Source organism: Manis javanica, chromosome 16 (assembly GCF_040802235.1).
Source record: "Manis javanica isolate MJ-LG chromosome 16, MJ_LKY, whole genome shotgun sequence".
Taxonomy (NCBI): domain Eukaryota; kingdom Metazoa; phylum Chordata; class Mammalia; order Pholidota; family Manidae; genus Manis; species Manis javanica.
The window spans coordinates 35,380,134-35,401,634 of NC_133171.1; the positions used below are offsets into that span (position 1 = coordinate 35,380,134).

Below are 21,501 nucleotides of genomic sequence, written 5' to 3' on the forward strand. Positions count from 1 at the left end.
TAAATGTGTACTAAATGTGTACTAAATGTGTACTAAATGTGTACTACTAAAAGAAAGATCTAAAGGAGTGCTATGTAAAACTGGTGGCAAAATTTTCAGTCTGCTGCTTGAAAACTGGCTTTTTTGCCCCCTAGAACTTACATGCCCCCCACATCACTGTGCTCTCTGAGATACATGGCTATAAAATTGTGAAAATGGAGGCTTTTCTGGTCGCAGAAGGGTTAAGTGCTTTTTGCTTTACCAGTTTCAAATTACAATGAGAAGCCTCTTCTTTCCCAGCAGGGTTGTGCTTACATTACTCTTTAGATCTCCCTTGAAGAGGGCTGGTATATTTGTGCCTGCTGGAGGTGGAATTAACAGTAAGAAGGAGAAAGGGATTGAATGGACTTACAGGAAGGTTTTCAAGGAAATTCAGGGAAACACATTTACTTGAATAGTACAACCTTGAGTCTTATTTTACACCAAGACGACACAAAAGATGTTAAAGTTATCACCAAGCTGCCGGACAAATATATATCCCAACACCAAGGTGCAGATGAGCATAGATCTGTGATTCAGAAGTCAGGATCTGTCTTGGAAAGAACTCAAGGGTTGAGAAGAACTCAAGAACAAGTGAAGATAACTTTGGAAATACAGTTCATCAGAAGATCAACTCTCCTTAATTCAAATACCAAAGGCCTGATTATCATAAATTCTTATAGGAATGCATAGGTCATCTGATCAAATCATACTAGCCGTCTTCTACACCAATGCAGCAAAAACTCTTAACAACTGTGGATAATTGGAAATCTGAGTTTCAGCTTTCTTAGGAATAACTACTCTTGACATATTCCAAAATATTTAAAATAAGGCAGGAAAGTCAGTGAAGATGTGTCCAGAGATGTCACTGTCATGAAGAATAGGTAAATTTGTTTTTTCAGCTACTGGGAAAGTGTATCTCCTAGGAACTTTTTTTTTTTTTTTTTTTTTTAAAGGAGAACAAGAAGGACTAAAAATACCAACTTTTGCTTTTGGACAAAAATGCATCTGACTGTATTTTTACTTAGGGGTATTGTGGGTTTCCTCTGGAGCTGCTGGGTTCTAATGGGTTGTGCGAAAGGAGGTCTGGGAGACAATCATGTTCACTCCAGTTTTATTTATAGAAGACTACGGAACCACGAAAGACGGGAAATACAGAGGGAAATTCTCTCTATCTTAGGTTTGCCTCACAGACCCAGACCATTTTCACCTGGAAAACAAGCTTCCTCTGCACCTCTCTTTATGCTGGACCTGTACAATGCTATGGCCAACGGAGAAAATCCCGAGGAGCTGGAATACTCAGTGAGGGCTTCCCTGTCAGGGGAGACCAGAACAGCAAGGAAGGGGTACCCAGCCTCTCCCAATGGGTATCCCCGTCGCATCCAGTTATCTCGAGCAGCTCCCCTGACCACGCAGAGCCCCCCTCTAGCCAGCCTACACGATACCAACTTCCTGAATGATGCTGACATGGTCATGAGCTTTGTCAATTTAGGTATGTTGTTTGTTTATTTGTTAATCTATGTTATTACAAAGTGGAAGTTTTCCTAATAGTAAAGTAGCTGCCTGGTAGGTGGTCATGTTTACATAAAGTCATTTTCTATAACTCTCCTCTCCAGCTTCTGTTTTTCTCCTTTCACTGATGCAGTGTTAAGATTTTGTCTGAGCAACAAAGTTATACACACACACACACACACACACACACACATGCATGTATATATACATAAAATATTTTTAATATAAAAAGCTAAAATTAAACACAGTTTGGGTAGATTTTTTTTATTTTTCAGACCTTGTTGAAATTTCAGCCTTGCTTAAATGTATGGATAAACAGGCAGTCTGAAAAAAAGCGAATTTATGAGGATAGCTAAGCTATGGGCAATAATGATAATAAAAAATAATAATAATACAGAAATAAGCCTTTACAGATGGAAAAGTAGAAGTGCCATTCTGAACCATATTTTTGTTAAGTATATGTTTATGTGCCACTTAAAACCACTTAAAAACCCTCATTTAAGGGAGACAACTACTGTGAAAATATTGATGTGAAATTAACGAAGATCAAATAATATTGTAAAAGATTAGTAGCAAAGATGGTCAGGGAGAGATTTTGAAATTCTGTGAAAAATATTTTGGAACAGAAGTTTCAATCTAACATTTCTTAACTAATGATGAAGATATATCATACCTATTTGATTTTTTTCAGAAGCAAAGTAAATGTAAAACATGTTATTGCAATCTTTACCTATACAAAATTTTCCTTTTTATATTTAAAGCAACAATTACTTGAAAAGTTCTCTATTTAGCATTAAGTAACTTTAAAAATATGCTTTGCTCAATGCTGGTATTTTCATCATAGTTTTTAAATACTGATAATATCCAGTGGAAAATTTGTTCCTAATAGTTCATCTCACAATAATATTAAAGAGTTACCAATTTAAAATATTTTACAAGGGCTTTAATTTTCTTTAAATAGTTAATAGAGACTGAAATAAAAATTTACTACCTTGAGACATTCAAAAAATAGCAATATATTTATTTTAAGACAAACTTTTTTCAACAAATTTAATCACTTTGAAAGATGGAGAACATTTTAATATAGGTATTTTTAAAACCTGAAAAAATGCAACTGCTTTGACTTAAAATTGACGTTTTATTACATACTTAATTAAAACTTCCTCATATACTAACTCAAAATACCATTGAAAAGTCAGATAGCAAAAAGTCCTAAAAACACATGAATGCTTCTATAACATGTGTTGCTTAATATGCTCTGCTCATTTGCTCTTAAGCAATCTTAGCATGAAGGATAAGGTGCTTAATAAATCATGTTTCATGTTACTAGAGACAAAGCTTTCATTATTAAATTTTAGTACGTCATCATTGGTTGCCCTAATCAGGTGTCATGGATGCCTTTTTATCTGCATATAATTAAGAGGTTTCAGCTGGAACTTTCAAGCCATTAAAATACAGCATAATTCTCAATTACTTTAATACCTTTTTCCTACTATAAGTGGCATGCAAATGTGATGCACAGTGTATTTTTCTTTGTAGCAATTTCTAAAGCATTATTCAATAATTTAAAGTAGTTTCAATATTTTAATAGAAAAATTCCAATCTAGCATGATTTACACGTTCATAAAGTGAATCACTGAAAAAATTCAGTTCAGGTCACCTAAAAACAGACAGGGAAGAATGTGTTATGTACTATAAAAAAACAACAGCTCAATATGAATGTGTCCTAATAATGCATTTATTATCATTGAATATTTTGATCATTCACAGAAGTGTATTTATTTTTTTAGAAAGGAATTAAGTATGATTTTTGAACCTGTGTGACATTACTATTTATAAATCTACATAGAATAAGAAAGTGAAAAGCAATAATAAACCATTTTATTCAGTTATTTCTAGGACCATTTTTATCATTAAAGAATACTTACATTTTTAAACCAAAGTTTTGGTTATATTGTTTGGATTGTAACAACAAAGCAGTTTATTAACTATAACATAATATATAATTATTCATTTTACCCTGGAAAAACAATATTATATATAAGCTGAAGAATATATTTTTTATCTGCCTAAACTGCTGAGTAACAATTTATCCTCTATAATAAACCATATTCTTCTCTTTATTTCATGATTCCAAACTAAATGTCACATGATGTTACTGACAAGTTGATTCTAGCAATAAGTGCATTTTTTCTCATAGTCTATGAGGAAAACTGAGCCACAATTTTTATTATTATCCTTAAACCACGTATTCTAATATATCCAAAGCTTACAACCAATCACTGCTTAGTAAAAGGCTTTAACTTCCATAGTTCTTCCATAATGAAATAGGTCAAAGCATACTTAGAAAAGGTAAAAGTGTTATGTCATTATTAACTGTGCTAAGATTTTCAGTGATTCTTAATATAACATTCATTAATAAATATTATCTGCAACTTCTTTCATGTTCTTATATGACTCAAGAGGATTTTATTTATTTTTTTAGTCTCTTAAAATATATGTATATAATGATGACTAAGAGCAAATGCTCAAATTAACAATAGGTAAGGGATTTGTATTGAGGAAGTCACCTGGATATTTAAATATGTGAAAAGAATCTGTAGACATTTCCCATAGTAAGTTGAATTATATAAAAAGGATCTAGTAGCATCTTTTTTTTATTAATGTTTGCATGTGTCATTTTCAAGTCAAATATTATAGTTTCTACAATTATCTTGTCATTTAGAAAGACATTTTTTTCCAACATAAGTTTGGTTCAAGAACAGTTAAACCTGAGTCAGAATCTGAATCAGGTTTAACAAAATATTTTTAAAATTTCAAGTGATGTTTATTTTCAGAAGTGAAAAACAGATTAGACTTTAGTAAAAGGAAAAATAAAATGTGAATAAATTGCCTTAAGGCCAATGTAAACAACTAAATATGAAACCAAACACATTATTTTGACCTTTAAATTATCTTTAGTTATCTGTTCACTTTTAAGAAACAAATATTGATTTGTTCTTAGAGAAAAGTTCCACTCTATTGTATTCCTTATGCTTAGGCCAAATCTGTCAGCCTTAGAGTATCTAATTTTAAATGTTGACTTCTCTGCTTTGTCCCTAAACTGTTGAATATCAGTGAAATTTTTGCATAGTCTGTAGCTTTTTTTTTTGTAACATAAGAATCTTTCTAGTAAACTTTTTCTTCTTTAACCATCCCTTGTTAAAAAATGCTAAAGGTTAGTTTATGTATCAGATACCTATGCAAAAGAAAGGAATAATTAGGTAATTGATTTGAATATTTAAGTATATCTCCTGTGTACATAAAGAAAAACATGTAGTGCATTTCTAAGATCTTTTAGTCAGAAACTAATTGTTTTTGGTTACTTGGTGATAATCAAAATGTCATAACATTGTGCAAGTTTTAGAAGAAATTACAAAAACCAGTGAATACAGGGAATTTACTTTTATCTTCTTTACATGTATTTCTCTGATAAAGAAGAACTTTGGGTTTATAACGATTTTTGGTAAATTGGCTTAAAATCAATTACTTCTTAGATATAATTCAAACATATATTTATTCTCAAGCATGAAAGTATATAAAGGTGCTTAAATTTTTTCCTATTTTTTAACAACATACATACCATGTTGAGACATGAAACAGAAAAAAATGCTTTCAAAACTTTAAATTAAACCCTCTATCCTTGTTTCCCCAAAACGTTAAACTCTCTGAGTACTGGAAGAAAAAAAATGCTTATGTCTTCAGCTGACAGATTTGAAAGACATCATTGATATTTATTGCTGTTTTTGGCTGACTCAAGTGCCCTGTGGAGAGGAATTTATATACAGATCTACCTAAAGATGCCTACCCATATAGCCTCTCCAACAGGGTTCTGAACACTTGTGTAACATAAACACACCCATAAATACATGGAAGATAATTTTTTTTTTGAGGGTGTGTGTGATGGGTTGATGGGAGGAAAGATGGTCTGAAATCATTATAGTACGTGTTCACAGGCCATGCTCGGAATAACAACTGCTAATATTGGGTAAAACAATCATTCTTTAAAACCTTAACTGTCCAAGAGATAAGACACTGCTGTGGGGGGAGATCTTTTTCTCTTTTCTTCAACAACACTTAGCTTGCATGAATGCGACCCAAGACTTTCTGCTTCTCCTTTCAAGCTGTTGTCACTGAATGACGGACATAGCTGCAGAGATGGTTACAGGCGTAATTGAATTGAAAGTTTTCTTGCATGTTTTAATGGTCATTCACAAGTAGCCAGTTTTAAAAGTTGGAGAAGATGGTACAGCTGGAAATGGAAAGGTCGGGTAACATGTGCCCACCCATCATCTGCGGTTCCCACCCCTTCAATCTGCCGTTTTTCCAGCATCGCCTCCCCCTCCCCTCACCCACGCTCCCCTCACATTGTTTTAGCCTTTCCTCTTTTGGCCTGCGGTCTCTGCAGCCCCAGGCTTCCTTGGCACCCCTCTCCTAACTGCCCCCCGCCCTTCCCGGGTCTGCCTTTGGTACTGGTTTCTTCACAGCTGGAGGCTTAGATTAGCTGAAAATCAATTAGTTACAGCTTGATCATTCAGGTATAGACTCCTGTTTTCTCTCTCGTTGGGAAGGAAAAGGTTATGATGTGCCCATCGCAGCCCCCGCCCAGGAGGAGAAAAGCTCCCCAGGGCACCAGAGCTGGGGGCTGCTGCCGTCCCCTCTAGTTGTTCCTGCGCTGTCCCATTCATCTTTGCCTCTTCGCCTCTCCCTGAGGATCCCCACTGACAGGATTTAATTGTTTTTGCCTTTGCTATTTTATAACATAGTTAAAATTTAAAAGGGGATATTTAAGAGAAAGTAAAAAAAAAAAAAAGGAACAACCCACTGTTGAACAAAAATGACACTAACCAAAAATGCATGCTCTGTTTCTAAAACGCTTATGCTTGTATTATTTTTATTCAATACTCATGCCCCGTCTATGAGGAGATTGCCTTTTTTAAAATTGAGATGAGATGAAGAGAGAGGATAAAGAGATCGTGAGTAACAGTTGAAGGCAGAGAACAATGAGGATGAGACAGAGAAAGACATAAAGTATTATTTTTAAAGCCCTTGAAAGAAAGAAAATGAATGAACTGAGTCATTAGAGGCTCATCTCCGGCTGGTGCAGGTGGGGCTGTGCTGGGAAATCCTCAGGCCACCTCACACTGACTGACACAGCAGCTAATTCAACATCCCAACCACATCAGCTCCCGGGGAAAACCCTTTCATCCTTCCCCCCCTAAAATACCGAAGTGGGGAGAAAGGAGGGGGACTCTGTGTGTACAAGGAGCACACAGATGGGTTACTCACATTTACAGTCATAAATAATGTAGTAGCTCAGCTTGAACAAACCACAGGTTGAAGGAAGAGGCTTCCTTGACGCACAGAGAGGGGCTGAGATCAGAGGAGCCACTGAACGGGGTTGGAGCAAAACAATGGATCCCTTGTTCTAAGTAATATTTATGAGCGCGGCTTTGCACCTTAGGTTCATATTTTATTGGCTGGGCTGTGGGGTTTCCCCATTTGCTCATCTCTTAAAATAATACCTTGGGCTAAGGTATCCTTTAAAATACTCCAGTCAGTCCTGACAACTGGCTCATTTATTTGGGGCAGGGAGGAATCTGTTGTGATTTTGATGTTAGATTGGGGTGGTTAAGATCCAGTTGTGGAAATTAAAGTTATGACCGTTGGATTCAAAATAATAGTGGGAGTATTCACCTGCTCGTTTGGGAGGCGTTTATAAGAATCCACATATCCAAGTAGTGACACCTAACTTGTATGAATTTTGTCTAAACAGTTGTGGCAAACTATAATCTAAAAGAGGTAGAAACAAAATCTATTATAGTATACGGTGCCTAAAATAAGGGGAAAAATAATTTCTAGATTAGTAAGAAGCATCTTCAGTAGTTTTGGAAGAAAGGAAAACAAAAACAAGCCCCCTTAACCAAAGAGGGTGCATGTCCTCTACTTGGAAGGCCGCGAATTACATGGTCACCACATAAGATGTAGAAACTGAGACCTTGTATAATTTTAAATAGTTTGACCAGTATAGAAATAGAACTAGAATATGTGCTAGTTTATAATTTCTGAAATGATGAAGATGCCTGTCTTCATAACAATGTATCCTTTCATTTTCTTTTCATAAATCATAGAGTATCAGTGCAAATAAACTATTTTAGAAATAAATTAATTAAATTATCTCTTGGATCTTGTGTTTATTTCACTTCTTTCTGGAAGTAAATAGCAACTTTTTTGTTCTTGTTGTTTTACAGTTTCCTGGAATTTTTAGGAATAAAGAAAATAGTTTTAAAAAGTACAGACTAACAGATGTAAATGTCATTTAGATTTTTATTTAGGATGATGAGACATGTCAAAATGAAAAGATTTATTGACATTTACAAACCCTTACAGCTATTCTTGCTGTTGTGACCTAAGAAATTCAATATTATTTGTTGTGCACAGATTTTTCTGCCCCTTATGTAACTTTGTGATTAGCCTTCCTATAGAGGAGACAGTCATTTCCCGAGTCTTAATTTCACGGCATATTACTGCTTAGATGGATTTAAGGTTTAATTATGGATTAAACCTAGTTGCTTTCCTTTCTGTGCTTCCATCACAGAAGCAGAGTAGCATAGAAGAAGCCAGAAAGCCTGAATCGGAATCCCATATTCTACACTTTCGAGCACTGCGACCTTGGGCAAGTTACTTAAATTCTCTCTGAGCCTCTGCTTCCTTATCTAAAAAGTGCTGATAAAATAACATCCTCTTCACTGAATGTGGAGGGGATTAAGTGAGTTAATATGCATATAATTTTAAGAACAGTATTTGGAACATAAACCTCAATAAATCTTCCTTGTTGTTATTAGAGTTACATTTGTATCTAACATCTACCAATTTGCAGTTGTGGCTAAATAATTTCTGGAGCCCAATGCAAAATGAAAATATGGGGCCCCTTGTTCAAAAATTATCAAGAATTCCAAGATGGTGGCAGCAGAGTGTTAGACCCAGCGTTGGGCCCTTGTGAGCGCAGGGCCCTTTGCAGCAGCACATACCCGTGAAACCCATGAAACCAGCCCTGCGCATTTGAGTACGTGTTCTGATGGCAGGAACCACATCCTATTCATCCTTTTTTTTATCCTCAGTGGTGTATCAGGGTCCCGGAAGGCAAGAGGCCACACACCCAAACGGAATCATTTGAGGAGAGTTTAAGTGATGTTAAAAGGACTATAATATGAGCAGGCATTTTAGCAAACAGGATAATGTAGCATAGAACCTGGGGCCTCTGGGGAGCCTTTTCCCCTTATTCCTGGGCAGAGAGCAGAAACGGTTACCAGAAAACTCAGAGGAAGGTGTCCTGATAAGAAAGGTGGCCTGTGTGAGCCAGGTGCCAAGCAGCCAACCCCTAGATTCTCAGCAGGGAGGAAGACCCAGAATAAGTACCCTGACTATACTTTTCTGCCATGTTTCCATCGGCTGATCCTCACGGGAAGCCAAAGGGCCATGGAGCCCACTGGTGCCACTCATGAAAGTCGGAGAGCGGAGGATATGGGAGTCGAGGGCCGGCCTTGAGGCGCCACGGAGGGCGTCGGGCGCAAGCAGATAAACGATTATTAGGGTCAGGATAAACGATTATTGGGGTCAACATGAGTTCTCGAATCACTTCGGTTTCACTGCAAGTTACCAATGCATACATTAACCTTTGTCCTGGTTAATTTATTTAAAAAGTCAAGTTAGAACCAGAATTTAATGTGAGAGTCCAATTACTTCATGCCTTGGTGAAGTGACAAAAATAGACTTGGCATGATGAAGAAAAATCTCAAATTGTATGTGGATCAGTAATTTCATGTAATATACTGAAACAATTTTAGAGCAGACTGTGTTTGGAAACAAAAAACAAAAACCCAGAGAGAAATAGCACTTTCAGATCACAACACAAACAGTAGACTGCAACTGCCAGTATGAAAACTCAGTATGGAAAGCACAGAGCATACCCTAATATAAAGAGCAATATATGTTTTCAATCTTTAGGCCTATTTATTCTCAATCCTATGTCATTCCTCCTGAAATGACCCATGGCTGTGTGTTAAAGGTTTTTCAGCTCTAAGTGGAAACATATGATATTCTCCACAGTTAATGTTGCAGGCAGGAATAATGTTAGGAGGTAAATCGGGATTATTGTTTTTCTTCTTTGCCACCTTTACTGTCCTCTGGCAGAGTTCCTGTGACTCACAGAGCAGAATTTAGTGGAGGAGCAGGTATGTCTGCTATTTAGCTCTCATAAATAACCAACTGCAAAGCCTCCAGGCCAGAGCCAGCCCCCCTGCCCTTTAATCACAGACAAGCATTGAATAGAACAGCTCCTTTCCAGAATAGTCTGTGTTTGCCTTCAAAGCCCCTAAGGGTGGTAATTTAACCTGATTTTACTTCTATAATTATCAAAAGCAGAGGAAGAGAGGGTTCAGCTGAGCCTATGGGTAGGCTCCCCTCCAAATAACTTTGATGCAGGCATTGAAGACTTACCTAGTGGGGAAGCAGTGAATGAAGGCCATCAATTAAGTAGGCTTTGCGCTTAGTGTTCTGCTTCGAGGGAGGAGGGACTACTTGGTTCCCTCACTGCATCAGTAGGGTGAAGTGTAAGGGCTTTTGGGGTCAGACTGATCTGATGCCAGCTTTGCATGAACAGCTGCATATCCTCAAGCAAACTATTTCACTTCACTGGAACCGTTTCCTTCTCTCTCAAGTGGCAATCATAACGCAGAATTGTGCTTAAGACTTGACAAGGTAAGGTTGTAGGCCTTGAGTCCACATGAGAAAAGAAGGCAGTGAATGGTCCCTACTGCCACCACAACTGCTACTCCTACTTGGGTGGAATCTGTGGCATTCTGACGTTGTGGGGGCTACACTCAGTCCACCGGACTGTGGGACATCATGCATATGGCTTTTCCTTTATTCCCCCCTCCCCGAAAATAATGAGCCCTTGAATTTCATTGGCTACTGTCTTCCAGTTGCACTGTAGATGGATTGTATTCCCTCATGAGGATGTCCTGGAAGAGGTCAAAGGCAGACCCATGACTGTAGGGCTTCCATTTAACACCCAAAGGCAACATTTTCTGTCATGTGCTGAGGAAAGCTGTTTTCATATTACCTTTGGTCAGATTCCTAGAGTGAACCCATGGTTTTCTTTAGTTCCAGATATTACCTGTTCCATTTCCTTGCTTGTTATGGAGAAGGGGAAACTGATTGCCGGCCAAAGTAATAATATACAATTAGAAAATATTTGGTTGTGAAGACATGGGCACTTTCTAAAAGGCCTTTTGAAAGAAGGGGAAAAAAAAACCTTGAAGAGTTTTAGTGCTTATTTTCATAGGCCACCTTATTTTTTTAGTTTTAATTTTTTAAAAAGTTGATTCATGATGAAAATCTCTGTGAATAAGGTCCTGAAGTCTAAATAGGAAAGTCACCCTGTTCAAATAATCATGCAACCTTGGAGCTTTTTGTATTGCATGCCTCAAATTGTGTTTGAGGATATGATGATCTTCTGATTTGCAGTCATTCTCATGACTATGAGCATCATTATTTTAATTTTAGTTCTATTTGATACCATTCAGCTTTAAGTATTTTGACTTTCCTAGGCTGTTTGGGCAGGCACATTGTTTAGATGATAGATCTTTTTATTAATTTTCTTGAATTGCTTTCTGTTATAATATTTTGAAGCAGGATGGGAATTTATGGGTTTGATTCAAAAAGTTACACAAAGGCCATACATGAACTGTGGACATCTGCTTAGAGTATCCACAATGTAGAATCCTCACACTGACTTTTGGTATTAACTAATATACTGAGTTGGAAAATATGGGTTTATTGGTTTGCATTATCTGATAACATGCTGAAAGATGTCATTAGGATGATCTTTGCTAAATTTTTAATCGTAATGAGTCAAGTTACAAATGTGGATTCTAACTACATATATTGACATATTCAAATCAATATTTAAGATTTTTCTTTTCTATACTACCATGTCAAAACATTTATCATTTTACAGCCATTCATTTCAAGAAAGAATTTACCAGAATTAAGTGAACTCTTTATCTTTTTTGTGTGTATATGGATGCATTTAAAGTATATGACATTGTTAGATATATATATGTAATTTTAAATCATAGCATAATTGTAGTAGTAATTAAAGCAACAATAACAGCAATAAATATAATTCCTGTGCCAAGAACTGGAACTAAGAGATTTGCAGGCATTATTTCAATTCACCTGCACCTCAATTGTATGGCTAAAATATCTTTCTATTCCCATTTTATTGATCAGAAAACTGAGGCTTATCAGAGGCTAAAAACTTGCAATGGTCACCCAACTGGTAAATGGCAGACTCAGTAGATGAACCATGGTCCGTCTGGCTGCAGGATTTTTTGTTCTTTACCACTACTCTGTAGCTTGGTAACCCACTTTCAAACACTATGAAAAACAGTTCAACTTTTAACAGCAGTAGCAACAACAGTTTATAGTTTTTCAAAGCATATTTATGTTCATTATGTAGTTTCATCTCCATTACTACAGTATATAGCACTCAAAGCAGTCACATACCATCCTACAGCATGCATCTGTGGAAATCTGAGTTCTGAAAGGTCATTCATTCATTCAGTCATTTGACAAATGTAAGCTGATTACCTGCTGTTGGGCCAGGCACTGTGGAAATACCTTTTACTGCCAGGATCACAGGGCAAGAAGAGCCAGATCTAGGCTCTGAATCCTTAATTTTTGTGCCAGGAGTGTTTGGCTCAGTGTCACATTCTTTAAAGAAATCACACAAAAATCCTAGCAGCAACTGAAAGTAAAAGCCCTACAAAACATCATCTAAGAGAATTAAACTGCTGCATATATAGAAAATATTTCTCAGACCTTCATTCCCTTAAAGTTAAAAAAAAAAAGCCTGTTAGCAGCAAACCTTTGAGTGCAGGAGGCATAGAGCGAAGGTAGAACTAAGATGCAGGAAACTGAGGAAACTGAAGGGGCTCTTGTCAGAAACCTGCTTATGTAGCTGTAGGGCCTTATTAATAGGGGGGCTCCAGTGGTTGTAAAGGAAATACATAAAAAGAAGGTTTACATTTTACACTGGATGCTTACTGTACATCCAGAGCAGATGTTTGCCTCAAACACTCGTTACTTCTTTGTGTTGTATTCAGGAAATAAGGGTAAGAGGTCATACAATTTTTCAAATTCAGTGTTTAATCTATCAAAACAAACCTTACTTTACTTCCCCCAGTTGTGTGCTAACAAGGTTGTGTTCAGTGTTTACTTTGTTACTATGCACACCAAACATGATATGGGTTCAGGTTATACTCAATCAATGGAGACACATTATATACTGTGGGAAATAACAAAAAAATTCCAACAATTAGTATGAAGAGCTCTTTGAAGTATTGCTTTCAGTCTACTCTGGATGGGACATTAGGCAATTATGACATCAAGTTGATTCTTGAGAAAAATTGACCAATGTTTTGTGACTGTTTTACTCCTTAACAACAATGACTGTGATTCTGAAACAAATATTGCAACAAAATGCTGATCTAAGTCTAGTGGTACATAATCAGTTACTGTTGTTTACCTGTCAATTCATAACAACAGAACGCCAGATTGTTAAAATGAAACAAAGTAGAACTTAAGACTTACAATGATTTCTGCTCTCCTGGAAATTCACTGTCTTCCACAGCTGGTATGTATGAAGTCTAAGACAGGGTGCTAATAGCAATTCAGGTGCTATCTTTTAATTCTCACAAAGTGACCCTATTTTACAGATGAGAAAAGTGAGATCCAGAGATGTTAAGTCATTTGTCCGAAGTCCTACATCTTGTAAAAGGAGGAACTGGAGTCAAAGTCCAAGCCATTCACTGCTATACAGGGTTGTAAATGTTACTGGGAAGGCTGTCATTGGGACGTTGTTTGAACTCTTTGTAAAGTTCTATATATTTTTCCAACATTTTGTCTACTGGATTTTGAATATTTCACTGCATTAGTAATGCTTTATATAACAGAGTTTCCCAAGAGCCTCATCCCGGAGTTGGGCCTTCTGAACCAGGGTGCTGTGGCCTTTTGAAGGAGGCAAATACTCATACTCGTAAGGCAGAGGGAAAGAAGCACTTTGCAGACACCATCGGTACTACTGGCCTTTATGCCATGCAACCTAACTGGTCAGTAATGAGGGATGGAAAGGGTATCTGGGTCGATTCTCACCTTTAGAAGGACAGACTTGGCATGAACAGGAGCAACACTTGGCAAAATAGAAGAGGCCGGATTATTCAAGTTGCAAATGGTAAAAGGCCTGTAAAGCAGTGGTTGGAGATTGGAACAAACTAATAGTTCATTTGGATGCTGAAAAACCCAACCTGCTGCCCGGTGTAGAAGGCCACACAGCAGGGATGTGCTGTAACTAAGTATGAACCTTTGCCTCGGCTTCTCTGACCCAACCCTGGATTGGCCAGTGAATCTCAGGAAAACCGACGCACGTAGAAACTTGGACTGCAGGCCATCTACAACCTATAATTTAGGAAATGCCTGCTTCTGTAGATAGAAACTCTCCAAGACAGCCTCTGCTTTACCCAGTTGAAGTCTCTCTGTGTTCTAACAATGAGCACTGCACATTTAATACACATCTCTTGACTTTACAGCAGCTACAGTACTAATCTTTTGCATATGTAAAGTGAGTTCCTTTCACAGAGCTCATTCGTTAATCTTATATAACAGAAGCTAGATGTATTATTTCTGCACCTCAGCTTATGAATTAAAAAATAAGGTTTATTTTTGTTCAAAAGAAAATATCTGGGGGATGACAACATTTCTCAAAGAAAATTACTAAAGTACTTGAGGACAATTTGGTGTTCGTTCACCTCAGCTCTCAGTACCGAGCAAGAGAAATCGAATGAGGAATTGTAAAGAGCAGGTATCATTGTTAACTTATCAACTTTTAGCTGAACTCCTGAGGACTAACCTGCTTTGAAAAGCAAGCCAAGCGGTAGCTGTGGGGTAAAGATGAGCATTTAGGATGTCACCTGCTGCTTTTTAAAAATTCTGCCTTCTTTTTCTCTCTTCTTCCCTTTATCCAACCACTCCTACCCAATCTTCCCACAGTCCAGGTATAATATATGGAAAAATGTAAACAAACTCAATATCTGACTTCTAATTATTTAGGCTGAGATGTACTAAGGAAGTGAGATGATACAGTTATTGTTTATGAATAGGCCAAAAATCTTATTTAATTTTAATTCAACTTCATTGTCATATAATAAGTAAAACACATGCTGCATCATAATCATTTAAATCTCTGGGGCACTTTCAATGATTTACTCTTTTTAATCAGATTTCTTTGTCCGTGTTTCCTGAAGTGTATTTTGAAAGCATTTCTGTGTCCTTTTAAGAGGTGTTATCTGAAATTTTGCAGTCACATAAATTTGAACATGCTGAGAAACAGTAATTAAATAGCCTTTGATGTTTTCAAGATGAGATTTCTCAGTGTCTTTATTATACTGATGAGCATCGTGAATCTCTGCAAGTAGGATATAGGTTATATGGCTTCATATATACATCGGATTCTGGAATTCTCCCAACAGAGCACCATGGATGCCTAGTGTTATGTGAAATCCACTCTGAGAAGCACTCTTCCTTGTAGAAATACTGTTTTATGGGAGTCATTTTTGAAATATGGCAGGCAGAACATTATGATAATCTAATTTGTTGACACTGTGGTCACTTTACATCCAGGATTAAAAAGACACAGGGAAAAGGTTTTAATTCCATTATCTCTAACCAACCATTGCTGATATTTTTATATATGTCCTCCTATAATTTTCAAACATACCCTTTTCTAGAGGTAAGCAATGTTTATGCAGTGTTATACCTTAGTTTATTCTTCAATTCTAGTATATGAGTTTTTTCATTTGTCCATTTGCTTCATAGGAGCACTTTCCCTTTGTATTGAAATACAGTTGAAATATAGTATTATTTCAGTATGCAACGTAGTGATTTGACAGTTATCTAGATTATTAAATGCTCACCCCAACTAGTGTCAACATAGCAAGATATTATAGTATTATTGACAATATTCTCTGTGCTGTACTTTCATCTCCATGACTAATTTATATTACATTTGCGATTTTGTGCTTCTTTATCCCCTTCACCTACTTTACTCACTCATCCCACCCCCACCCCCATGGAAATCAGCAGTCTCTTCTCTGTGTCTGTGAGTTTATTTCTGTTTTCTTCATGTTTTCCTTTTTTTAGATTCCATATATTAGTAAAGTCAGATAGTATCTGTCTTTCTCTGCCTGGCTTATTTCACTGAGCATAATACTCTCTAGGTTCATCTATGTTGTTGCAGATGGCAAGATTTCTTTCATTTTTATGGCTAAATAATATTCCATCCTATATGTGTGCCACATCATCTTTATCTGTTCATCTATTGGCGGGCACTCTGGTTGCTTCCATACCTTGGCTATTGTAAATAATGCAGCAATAAACATAGGGATGCATATATCTTTTCTAATCGGGTTTTTGTTTTCTTCATGTATATTCCCATAAGGGGAATTGCTGGCTTGTATGGTATTTCTATTTTTAGTTTTTTGAGGAGTCTGCATACTGCTCTCCACAGTGGCTGCACCAATTTATATTCCCACCAACAGTGTGGGAGGGGTCCATTTTTCCCACATCCTCACCAACACTTGCTATTTCTTGTCTTTTGGATAGTGGCCATTCTGACTGGTGTGAGGTAATATTTAGCTGTGGTTTTGATTTGCATTTCTCTGATGATTAGTGATGCATATTTTTAATGACAACATTTGAGCTGAATAATTCATCACTTACAAAAACATTCTTTATTGTTGGCCATGCAATTTTTCCAGTTTTTACTATCATAAAAACTCTAGATATCTTTATACGTAAGTGTTTGTAAACATATCTGACAATTTCTGGTCATTTCCTTAGAATCTGTCCTTAGAAAATGAATTATTAAATGAAATACATGATTATTTTTTTAAATCTCCTGAAAAATATTACTAAATTGTTTTGCAGTAAATTTGTTTCAATTTCTATTTATACCAACAGTAAATGCTAGCACTATTGTATCAGACTGTAACCTAAATTAAATGATATATTTACATTCTTAATAATCTGAACCACATCTTTTTTTAAATTTGTACTTTTTCCTGAGATTGATTTTTTTCTACCTGTATTGGCCATTTTATTTTCTTTTTGGGAACTTTTCTTCATTTTTCTATTGATTTTTTTTCTACCTGTATTGGCCATTTTATTTTCTTTTTGGGAACTTTTCTTCATTTTTCTATTTGCCTTACTTCATTATTGCTTATGCTTAGAAATTTCTTCTGTGTAATTATGTGCTTTTATTTTTTTTATGTTTATGCTTTGATTTTTTTCCATCCACCTAACTTACCATTTCTACTTAAGAGTCACCTGGAAACAGTTCCAGATATTTTGGAGTTTTGAAAATATATCACCCACATTCCATTTTACAAATAACTGCTTAGAGACCTGCTGTGGCTGATTGTGCAAATAAAAAATTAATAAGAGTGGGAATTTCATAGTCATCAAGGAGCCACAGTTTGATAGGTAAAATCAGCTGAACAAATGGATTTGGTTTAAATAAGCTTATCTCCAAATGATCTGTAATTTAATTATAAAGCATGCAGATACATAGGATCTAAGAACAAGTGAGCGGCAGAGGTGCAATAAGTCTCCCATTGATTATACTACTTAAAGGTGGCATTTTGGGATTGAAGGGCAGTAAAACTAAGTAAATGCACACATTATTTTTTAATTGATTAGCAGTTTCCAACATTTACCCACAAATTACATGCTTTCTAGTTTATATCAAGTTTGATTTTTGAGTCAGCCTTTTTCACAGAATTCCAAGATGTTTTGGAATCACTTTTTGCCATCAGCACTTATTTTAATAATCATGGTGATGTGGAATATTTACAACCCATTTTCATCACCTTGACCTCTTTAGCACCTTCTAGACTGATAGCTACATCTGAGGCTATGGGAAGAGTGCCAGGGTATGACTGTATTTTTGTTTTGGCTAAATCTGGTCTCTAAATCTTGTTTTTTTTATTACATATGTTCATTATCTTATCAACCTCTCTTAGGGTTGAAAAGTTTTCATTTGTTTATAATAACTTTTTGAGTTTCAAAACTATATTATAGCATAGTTTAGCAAAAGACATTTAAGCAACAGAAATCCAAATTTAAGTATGCTTAATTTGCAAAAATGCTAATATGATAGTATGCTAATTGCAAAAATGGCTCCACTAATATGCCAATCAAATAATTAGAAAAATTATGAATCAAGGAAGAAGGTATATCAGGACTATACAAGCAGAGAAAATGGGATGAAATTTTTATTAGCAAGTCCAAGTTTTAAAGTAAATGAATATCAAGTCAGTATGATCACAAACTATATAAAACTCAACAAAGCTTCAGCACTGCCAAACCTTTATATAGAAAGTAGCAAGTCAGAATGTATAAAAGGAAAATTGGCAGAAGTGTTAAATAAAAATTGGTGGAAATAAAATTGTAGTATGAAGTCTTACCATCCAGTTAAAACCACATGATAGCACACACACACACACAATGTACTTGAGTAATATAATTAATAAAGCTAGGTTATTTGACAAATATCAAGGACTGTACCTTGAAATACATTGACATGTATCTAATAGTGTAGAGAATATACTTTTTTTTGAGAATCTATGAAATGTTTATATCATTTATCAGATGGCCCATACATTTAAAAGTATTATAAAAATTTTGAATAGCCAATTGGCACAAAAACCCTGTTCCAACATCATCAGTCTTTAGGGAAATGCTAATTAAAACCACAATAAGATACCAACTACACATCATAAAATGGCAAAAATGGAAAAAGAAAAAAACAAAAAACTCATAATACCAGTGCTGGCAAGGATATGAATCTGTCATAAATTGCTGGCAGGAATGCAAAATGATACAGCCACTTTGAAAAAATCTTGACTATTTCTTATAATATTATACATTCACTTATATAACCCAGAAATCTTACCGCTAGGTATTTTCCCTAGAGAAATGAAGTCTTAGGTTTGCATAAAAACCTGTACATGAATGTTTGTAAACTTTTACTCATAATTGCCCCCAAATGGAAAGATCTTATATGTCTTTTGGTGGCTAAATGGCTAAACAAACTGGTATGTCCATTCAATGGAATTCTCAGTGTAAAAAGGAGACAACTATTGATACATGCTAAAACATGGATAAACCTATATATTTTTCTAAGTGAAAAATAACAGACCCCAACGAATACATACTTAATGATTTCATTTATATGAAATCCTAGGAAAAGCTGAAATATAAAGATGGGGAACAGATTAATATTTGCTAGGGATTAATGGTAGGCAAGGGATTAAGTACAAAGGAGCCTATCGGTGGCAATGGAACTACTTTGTATCGTGATTGTGCTGGTGGTCACAGGGCTCTTCATTTGCCAGAAGCCATAGAACAGGTATTATTTGTGAAATAATTTGTGAGAAGCAGACATTTTATATGCCATATTGACAATTAAATATTCATAAATATAGAATAACTCCATCTTTAAAAAAAATCTCTTGACTAAATGAAGAGAAATTAAATGTTTAAGAAATAAGACTTAGAAAATACCGTATGTGGAAACTCATCAAAACATCAGTGTTGTCAAGCTATATTCCATGATAAATTCATGCCTTTAGAACTTTCCTACTAAAAGAAAAAATAGAAATAAATGTTGATAAATAAGTTAAGCATTCTATTAAACATGTCCTATTAAATCCTGAAAGGATGACATATAGAAATAAAAACAAAACTTACTGAATTAGAAATGAAATTGTAGACTTAATTCATCTAAGAGCTACTGATTTGGAAGACCAAATAATCAATAAGCTTCAGGGAAATATTATCAAAATAGAAAAAAAGACAAAAGAGAAATGATATATAATTATAAATTAAAGATTTAACACTTTATAAATTACTACAGTAACTCTATGCTAATAAATTGAAAATTTTAATGAGATGGGTTAGATATCAGAAACATGAATAGGTAGTTGTTGAAATTTTGATCAAATGTTTTTTGAAAGATTTGGAGCATTGTCATTTGGGAGGAGGAAGTAAAAAAATAAAGAGAAAGTCAAATGCTACATAAACTGGTTCAGAATACTAAAAAAAAAAAATGGCTACATAGTAATTTTTCATAATTAGCAAGCTTGGATTGGAAAATATGAAAAAGCTTGTATGGCAGAAATCTTAGTTAAAATCACTTGCAAAGCAAAATGAAGATTCCTGTGGCAAAATCTTAATTAAAATACTTGCAGATTGAAATTAAGAGTAATTTTTTATAGTCAATATCTTTACCAATTGATTTGACCCTAGAAATAAAAGGATGATTTAGTATCAGGAAATCTGTCAATACAACAAATTACATAATCCTAATTAATGGCATACTTAGAATATCAGACACCCAGAATAGATTATTTTAACACCTTGCTCTTCTTGTGACAAATTATTCTCAATAATAATCATGAAATGAATCAAGTAAAATAGGATGAAAAAATATTACAGTGACATATTTATTGAATGTTTCAACATATACATATTATACATAATATGTATGTATGTATATCAATAAAATAAGTAAAAAATTACAGTAAAATAAGAAAAGAGATTCTGGTTTAACACATTTAAATTACATTAATGAATTTTTGAAATACAGGAAAATAAAGAAAAATAGTGACTAAAATCAACCTATTGGTCAAATTTATAAGAAATAACATTAGAGTTTCTGTTTCCAAGGTTTCTGTAAATTTGTCTATGATTTTGTTAAAGTTCAGTAGCAGCATCGCTATCTTTGTCAATCTTTAACTCCTTGATCAAATAATAATTTATATCAATTTTAATTTTGAGAATTCCTTCCATATACAGCAATGGATATACAAATAGTTAAGGAAACTCTTAAACATATAGATAAATATGAGATTCATAAAAATCCCATTTCAGTACTGAGATTGCAGGAATTACAATACTGTCTGTGTTTCTTTAGATAACTTCTAGTGGCTTTCAAGTGTTTTCATGTTATTGAAAAAATCTCTGCTGAAATATCGTCACCAGAAAATTCATAATAAAATTCTGTTATATTTGATAAAAACTTGGAGGTTCATAACGGTTCAGACTTGTTCAAGTTTTCTCTGGGTGATAACTGTGTTTTCAAGTCATGTGTTACTATATATTCCTGCATTTAAATAGTAGATTTGGTATAAATAATGATAGTACAGTGATTATAAAGAAAAAATGTAACTTAAATTCTTCCTCACCCATGTGTGTTGTGGTCAAGTGTATAATCAGCAATTCTCCACGTTAACTTCCACAGAATACAATGTTTATTAAAGGATAAATAATAAAAATGTGTTAATATGAAGCTTACATAAATATTATGAAAATATAACAGTAACAATAGCAATTTTTTTTGAACTTCCATCAAAACAAAATGTTTTCTGAAAGAAGTATTTTTATCACGGACACCATTCAGAATTGCTGAGGCATGGTGATAATAAAATGCAGAATGACTTATAGCTGGTTTTATTATTGTCTTCAATGAGTCCCTTTCTTTCCTAGACCCAGCATGGATTGCTCTAACCGCCTACTCTTGATACAGCAATGATCTTAATGGAGAATTAATAGCATATAATAAAATTCAATTCCTGATCCTGCTGAGAGAGAGAGAGAGAGAGAGAGAGAGAGAGAGAGAGAGAAAGAATGAGTTAGGAATAAAAAGATACTTTACTCATATGGTAAAATCTGTCATAAATCACCAGCTACCAATGTAACACTAAAAGCCTGTGTATTTAAAAACAAGACAACAGAATCACAACAGCAAAA

General features: G+C 35.0%; 1 protein-coding gene across 2 annotated transcripts in view; it reads left to right on the forward strand.

The window, feature by feature from the left end:
• The first annotated feature begins 222 nt into the window (after nucleotides 1–222).
• Nucleotides 223–21,501, forward strand: part of BMP5 (bone morphogenetic protein 5) — a 125,208-nt gene continuing 103,929 nt past the window's right edge. Inside the window, exon 1 of one of the 2 annotated variants that reach the window (XM_037020826.2) lies at nucleotides 223–1,510. In XM_037020826.2, the coding sequence (XP_036876721.1) occupies nucleotides 1,021–1,510 (490 nt within the window). In that variant the 5' untranslated portion in view covers nucleotides 223–1,020. The remainder of the gene's footprint in view (nucleotides 1,511–21,501) is intronic. The other variant, XM_037020825.2, reaches the window with a different exon arrangement.